This window comes from Sciurus vulgaris (assembly GCF_902686455.1).
Source record: "Sciurus vulgaris genome assembly, chromosome: 5".
Taxonomy (NCBI): domain Eukaryota; kingdom Metazoa; phylum Chordata; class Mammalia; order Rodentia; family Sciuridae; genus Sciurus; species Sciurus vulgaris.
Window position 1 is genome coordinate 113,418,839 of NC_136465.1, and position 7,871 is coordinate 113,426,709.

At 36.7% G+C, this 7,871-nt stretch overlaps 1 protein-coding gene across 8 annotated transcripts in view; it reads left to right on the top strand.

Moving 5' to 3' along the window:
- TMPRSS12 (transmembrane serine protease 12) overlaps nt 1-7,871 on the top strand; it is a gene marked incomplete at its 3' end in the record, with an annotated part of 91,687 nt that overhangs the window by 50,129 nt on the left and 33,687 nt on the right. The window contains exon 4 of one of the 8 annotated variants that reach the window (XM_079139823.1): nt 7,691-7,758. The exons of the other annotated variants lie outside the window; for them this stretch is intronic. Coding sequence (XP_078995949.1) covers nt 7,691-7,758 — 68 coding nt within the window. The remainder of the gene's footprint in view (nt 1-7,690; nt 7,759-7,871) is intronic. 8 annotated transcript variants of the gene reach the window in all.

Genomic DNA, 7,871 nt, shown 5'->3' on the forward strand with positions numbered 1-7,871 from the left:
TATAAAGATAGATGTCCATGTTAAAGAAGAAGCTCTTAAAAAAACCAAAACACTTAACTTTACACATCAAGGAACAAGAAAAAGGAGATGAACCAAATTCAAAGATAGCAGAAAGAAAGAAAAGAAAGGAAGAAAAGAAAGAAAGAAAGAAAGAAAGAAAGAAAGAAAGAAAGAAAGAAAGAAAGAAAGAAAGAAAGAAAGAAAGAGAAAAAGAAAGAAAGAAAGATAGGAGCATAAATAAAGGAATTAGAGAAAAGATAAACAGAAAAAAAGAAGAGAAACTAACAGTGTTTTTGAAAAGATAAACAAGATCTGGTAGCTTGGTGGTAGCACTCTCCTAGCATGTGTGAGGCCCTCGGCTCAATCCCTAGACCTGCAGAGGAAAGGGGTTAAAAAAGGTAAGCAAAATCAGTGAAACTTGACCTAGGATACTCCCCACCCCACAAAAAGAGTAAGGGCTCGATTAAATTAAAACAGAAACCAAAGAGGAGACATTATACTAATATCACAGAAATTCAAAGGATTACAGGTGACTACTATGAAAAATCATATGCCAAAAACTGAATAATCTAGAAGAAATAAATAAATTCCTAGACAAATAAAACCTATTAAGGCTGAATCATGAAGAAATAGAAAATTTGAATAATAATAAGTAAGGCGATTAAATCACTAATCAAAAACCTTCCAACAAGAAAAGACCAGGATCAGATGATTTCACTGGGGAAATCTACCTTAACATTGAAGCGTAAGTTCAAATCCTTTTGATACTGTAAGTTCGGCGCGCGGGGAGTGGGGGGTCACTGTTAGCGGCCCAAGCAAGCTTTATTGGAATTTGGCTCTCCATCGAAATTCCCAGACCCCGGGGGGTACAGGTCGGGTAGGGACCCGGAGAAAATCGCCCCCACTGCCCAGGGTCTTTATAGGCTGGAATGGGCAGGGATCCTGCTGAGTGACAGGTGGATGTTAAGGGTCAGTGGAGTTTTCCTGCTCGTTTGATTGGTCACTGTTTGGTGTTGCCCTTTGTCTGAGTTGCTCAGCTCTGCCCCCTACAGTCGCCCAAATTCTGACCTAACAGATACTACTCCAAAAAACACATTTTATGAGGTAATCCCAATCCCACAGGCAGATAAGCAAACAACAATAAAAGAAAACTACAGACCAATGAAAGTTAATGCAAAAATTCTCACCACAAACCCCAGCAAAACAAATCCAACATCACACTAAATGCATCACAAACCATAACCAAGTGGTATTTATTCCTGGGATGTAAGGATGATTCAACTCATGAAAATCTGCACTAATATCAACAGAATGAAGAATAAAAATCACATGACCATCTTATGTCAAAAATTTTTGACAAAATTCAACATATTTTCATGATTGGAACTATCTCAACATAAGGCTATATATAAAAATTGTATAGATGGCTGGTTGCAGTGGTACATGCCTGTAATAGTAGTTAACTCTGGAGACTGAGGCAGGAGGCCTGTAAGTTCAAGACTGGCCTCAGCAACTTAGAAAGACTCTGTCTCAAAAATAAATAGATATATTAATTAATTAATTAATTAATTAATTGGGTTAGGGAGGTAGCTTAGCGGTAAAGTGCCCCTATGTTCAAGTCCCAGTACAAGTGATGGGAGGCAGGGGGAGAGTCCTACAAGTAACATCATATATAAAGGTGAAAAACTGAAAGGTTTTCCTCTATGATGAAGAACAAGGCAATGATGCGCATTCTCCCCACTCTTGCTCAACACAGTTCCAGAAGTAATAGGACAATTAGGCAAGATAAAGAAAGAAAAGGCATCTAAATCAGTTTTTTGTTTGTTTGTTTGTTTGTTTTTGTGATGCTGGGGATTGAACCCAAGGCCTTATTCATTCAAGGCAAGCACTCTACCAGCTGAGTTATATCCCCAGCCACAAGACTTCTAAATCAGAAAGGAACAAATTATCACTGTAGGCAGCAACATGATATTATATAGAGAAAACCCTGAAGACTGCATTTAATAAACTAATATAGTGAAGGACTAATAAGCAAATATAGTAAAGGTGCAAAAGATGAAATCAACATACAAAAATCTGTTGCATTTCTATAGTAACAACAAACCATCTGAAAATGAAATCAGGAAATCCCATTTACAACCGCACTAAAACCAAGACCTGCTGAAAACTGTAAAATATCAAATAAAGAAATTAATAAAGACACAAACAAATGGAAAAACATCCCAGGTTCATGGATTTGAAGATTTAATATTGTTAAAATGTCCATACTAGGTTGGGGATGTAGCTCAGTTGGTAGAGTGCTTGCCTTTCAAGCACAAGGCCCTGGGTTCAATCCCCAGCACTGAAAAAAAAAAAAAAATGTCCATACTATCCAAAGCCATTTATACATTTCATGCAGTCTCTTTCAAAATTCCCTGGGAAGGGAAGAAAAGGAGGATGGGAGGGAATGGGGAAAGGAAGAAAAGAGGAAGAGAGGAAGAGAGCCTGTTACGGTTTGTATGTGAGATGTCTTCCAAATGTTCCTATGTTAAAGCAGGAATACTCAGAGGTAAAATGATTAGATTATGAGAGCTGTTACCTAATCAATCTAACCTAGTTTGAACAGACTAAGTGGTAACTGTAGGTAGGTGGACGTGGCTGTAGGAGGTGGGTTACTGGGGGCATGCCCTGGAAAGTTTCATTTTTCCTGCCACCCCTTCCCATCTCTCTGCTTCCTGACTGTGATGAATGCAGTAGTACTTCTATGCCATGCCCTTCAGCCCATCTTGGACCCAGAGCAATGGAGTCAGCTGACCATAGACTGAACCTCTGAAACCATGAGCCATAATAAACTTTTCCTCCTCTACATTTTTCTTGTCAGATATTTGGTCACAGCAACAAAAGTCTGACTAACATAACTAGCATACATAAGCCCTGGATTCAATCCCCACTAACATGATCATGCACACACACACACACCCCCCCACACACACACACAACATCCCACCAGTTGTTCACAGAATTAGGAAAAAAGTTCTAAAATTCACATTCTAAAAACAGAATGAACTTGGGATGCAGTTCAGTGGTTGACTGCTTGCCTAACACACACAAAGTCATGTGTTCAATCCCCAGCAATGCAAAAAAACAAAACAAAACAAAAAATAATAACAATAACAAACACTACAAAACAACACAAATGGCAAAAACAGTCTTGAGAAAGAGCTAAGCTAGAGGCTTTGCTCTTCCTGATTTCAATATATATGATAAAACTACAGTAATTCAAACAACATGAAGGGCTGGGGCTGTAGCTCAGTCGCAGAGTGCTTGCCTAGAGTGAAGCACTGGGTTTGATCTTTAGCACTGCATTAAAAAATAAAATAAAGGCATGCTAAAAAATATTTCTGCTTAGAATAAATAAATATATATATATATATATATATATATATATATATATATATGGAACTGCCATAAAATACAAGCATATAGATAAATGGAACTAAAAAGACAGCCCAGAAATAAATCTACACACCAGTCAAATTTACCTTCAACCAAGGGGCCAGGAATGTATAATGGGGGAAATATCGGTTCCTTCAACAATGTTGCTGAAAAAACTGGACATCCACATGCAAAACAATTAAATTCAACCCTATACCAGACTCAAAAATCACCTCAGTATGAATTAAAGATTTGGCTGAGAGAATAGAAATATCAAACACCCAGAAGAAAACATAAAGGAAAATCTCCATGATACTGGTCTGGGTGAGGACTTTTTGAATATTACTCCAAAAGCACAGGCAACCAAAGCAAAAATACACAAACAAGATTATATCAAACTAAAAAAGAAACTAAAACCATCAACAGATTGAAAAGGTAACCTGGGAGAAAATATTTGCAAATCATCTAACAAGGGGTTTATGCAAAATAAGGAATTCCTATAACTCAATAATATAAAAAATACCTAAAAACTAAAAAACTAACTCAATTAAGAATCAGGCAAGGATTTAAGCAAATATTTTTCCAAAGAAGACATATAAATGGCCAATAAGAACATATAAAGGTGCTCAATATCACTAATTATCAGGGAAATGCAAATCAAAACCACAATGAGATAACAACCTCACACCAGGTGATTAAGAGTGGATTGTCATTGCCATAGAAGTGGGTTTGTTATTGCAAGAAAGTGTTTATTATAGGTGGGTTCACCCCTCTCTTACCTCTCTTGCACATGCTCTTTTGCTTACTTGCTGTCTCCCAGCTCCCTCCCTATGACCCTCTTTCACCTTCCACTGTGGAATGACACAGCATGAAGGCTCTCACCAGAAGCCAGCATCTTGATATTGGTCTTCCCAGCCTCCAGAACTGTGAGAAAATCATTTTTTTTCTTCAGATCTTACCAAGGTTGTGATATTCTGTTATAGCATCACAAGATTGACACCTGCTAAGATGACTAATACCAAAAAACCAAAAGATATTAAGTGTGGTGCAGAAATTAAAATGTGCAGAAATTGGAACCTTGTACACTATTGGTGGGGATTCAAAATGGTACAATAGCTATGGAAAACAGTATGGACTTCCCTCAAAAAATTGCACATACAACTACCATAATGAGCCAGCAATTTGAGTCTTGATACTTATCCAAAAGAATTGAAATCAGGACCTCAAACAGATATTTGCTCTCCTGTGTTCACTATAGCACTATTCAGATAGCCAAGATGTAGAAAATAACCTAAGGTCCACCTACAGATGAGCAGGTAAATAAAATGTGTTACATACTTGAATAAAACATTATTCAGACTAAGTGAAATGAGCTAGTCACAGAAAAAAAATATTTCATGAGTCCACTTATAGAGGTACCTAAAATAGTCAAATTATTTGAATCCAAGAGTAGGGTAATGGTTGTAAGGTGTGAGGGAAAGGGAAAAATGAGGAGCTAATGAGTAGGGAGTTTCACTGGTGCAAGGTAAGAAGAGTTCCAGAGATTGGTTGCACAACAATTTGAACATATTTAACATGACTAAGCTGTAAACATGAAAATGTTATGGTAGCCTATTTTATGTTATTTGTATCTTGTAAAAACTAAATAAAAAAAAATGTTTAGGCCTCAGTGAATGGGAGAATGATAGTGCTATTAGTTAATATAAGAAAATCAGGGGAAAATGAAGAAGATGGATTTGACTTAAAACAGTTTGAATCTAAGGTGAGTTACCTAAAAGGAAATGTTTGGAAGATAATAAAGCTATGGGGCTAGTACTCAGTGAGCAGACAGGACGGCATGTAGAACTTACCATGAGTGTGTTGAATTTTATCACATACCTTTCCTTTTCTTTTGAGGAAGTCATAAATAAAACACAATTGTATATTGTATATATTAATAGCATACCATGTGATGCGTTGATGTCTGTATACATGGTATAATCAGGTTAAACATCTTTGTTTTGTTTTTTTTTTTTTTTTTTTCTTTCCTGGTAGTGTAAATTAAATCCAGGGAAGTTTTACCACTGAGCTACATCCCCAGTTCTTTAAAAATTTTTTTTTTATTTTGAGACAGGGTCTCACTAAGTTGTCTAGCCTGACCTCAAACTTGCCATCTCTTGCCTCTTCCTCCTAAGGAGATCATGTGCATGCACCACCACACCCAGGTGGGTTGAACAGATCTGTCTCCTCAAACATTTATCACATCTTTGTGCTGAAAATATCCAAAATCCTTAATTCTAGCTTTTTGAAATATATAGTACACAACTGCTATCCATAGTTACACTATGGTGCAATAAACAGCACACTACAACTTCTTCCTCCTATCTACCTGAAACAGTACTCATTGATCAACCTCCCCCTCCACCCTGCCCCTCAGCTCTCTTCATTCTCTAGTAACCACCATTCTACCCCCAATTTCTATCCATATAAGTGAGATCATGTGCTGCTCATCTTTCTGTATCTTTACCTCACTTGACCTAATTATCTGCATCTGTATTGTTGTAAATGACAAGAGTTTCATTCTTTTATGGTTGAACAGTATTCCACTGTATATATATGTCACAGTTTTCTTTATCCATTCATTGGTTGATGGAACCTTTGTTTACATTCATAGCCATTGTGAATAATGCTGCAATAAACAGAGGTGTGCATGTACCTCATCAAAATAGTGATTTACTTTCCTTTGGTTGTATACCTAGGAGTGCTAATTCCTTTTTTTTAAAGAAACTTCCATACCATTTCCCATTATGGCAGTAGTAATTATTTAAATTCTACCAACAGCATGCAAGGGTTCCTTTTCTCCAAGTCCTTGCCAGCACTTGGTATTTTTAGTCTTTTTGATAGTAGTCATTCTTATTGAAGTGAGGTGATATCTCATTTATAGGGATTTGACTTGCATTCTCTGATTATTGATATTGAACATTTTTTTCATATTATACCTGTTAGTCATTTGTATGTCTTCTTTAGAGACATGTCTATTTAGATCCATTGCCTATTTTAAATTGTTTTTTGTTTCGTTTTTGCTACTGAGTTTTTGAAGCTCCTTACATATTCCATATCCCTGTCGGATGTACTGGAATATGAGAAAGCAGATTCAAGCAATCTTGAAAATGTGCTCCGAGGTTTTACAAAATGGCAGCTATATTTATACTTTTAAATGGCAATCTATTGGTACACACATCAAACAGGATAATGCTCAAATTATAATGAGTGATAAAAATCAACCCCCCAAAACTACACATTATATGATTCAATTTACATAACATTCTGAAAAAGCAAATTATTCTCTACTGACATGATTGCCTTGTGATGAGGAAGGCAGAAAGGAGGGATCACAGAGGTACAGGACGAAGCCTGCAGGTGATGGGTAGATCTATTCCTTTTCCTCTCCCCTAATATCCTACCATGCTACTAGTAGGCATAGACTTCAGGGCCTCGTGCAGCTGGGCAAGAAGAGCTCTGCCGCTGAGCTCTACCCTAGCCCATGTTTCTTTATCTTGATTGAAGTTTCTCTACCGATGGTTTCATAGGTACATACATATATTAAAACTTCTAAAACTGTACACATTAAATAGATAGTTCATTGTATGTCACTTTCATCTCCAAAACTATAACATTAAATAGAAACAATATTTGTAAATTACATGTATTGTGTAGGAATGAATCAAGAGTCCCTCCTCCATCACCCAGTTAAAAAAAAAAGGTACCATTATATATTTTTAAATTTGTATTCTCTAACCACCCTAAAGTCCAGGTTTTCTTGCTAAAAATAGCTGCTTGCAACTTTTGAATTCTATAAGCTCCCAAATGTGAATATTGTGAGGACTCCTTTTATCTAAATTAGTAGAATTATGCAAAATTTGAAGACTGAGATTTGCCCTTCAAAACTTGGGTAGTCCCAAACTGCAACTTAATAATAATCCTGCTACTGAGTTAATTATTAACATCTGAGATCCTCAGCCCAGCAAGTAAAATGAGGGAATTCTTGCTGATTGCGGTCAGGCAAGCATGCCTTCTCAGGTTCTTTTTATTTTATTTGTTTATTTATTTATTTATTTTTAGCTGTAGATGGACACAATGCCTTTGTTTGTTTGTTTATTTATTTATTTTTATTTTTTATGTGGTGCTGAGGATCAAACCCAGTACCTCATACATGCTAGGCAAGTGCTGCCACTGAGCCACAACCCCAGCCCCTCTCAGGTTTTTTGTTTTGTTCTGTTTTGTTTTGTTTTTAAAGGGTTTGGAGCTGGGCATGGTTGTCCACACCTGTATTTGCAGCTACTCTGAAAACTCAGGCAGGAGGATGTAAGTTTGAGGCCAGGCTCAGCAATATAAAAACAAAGCAAGTAAAATAAAATCAAAACAACAAACAAACAAAACCAGGGCTGTAGAGATGGAAAGGAGGAAGAGGAAGGAAT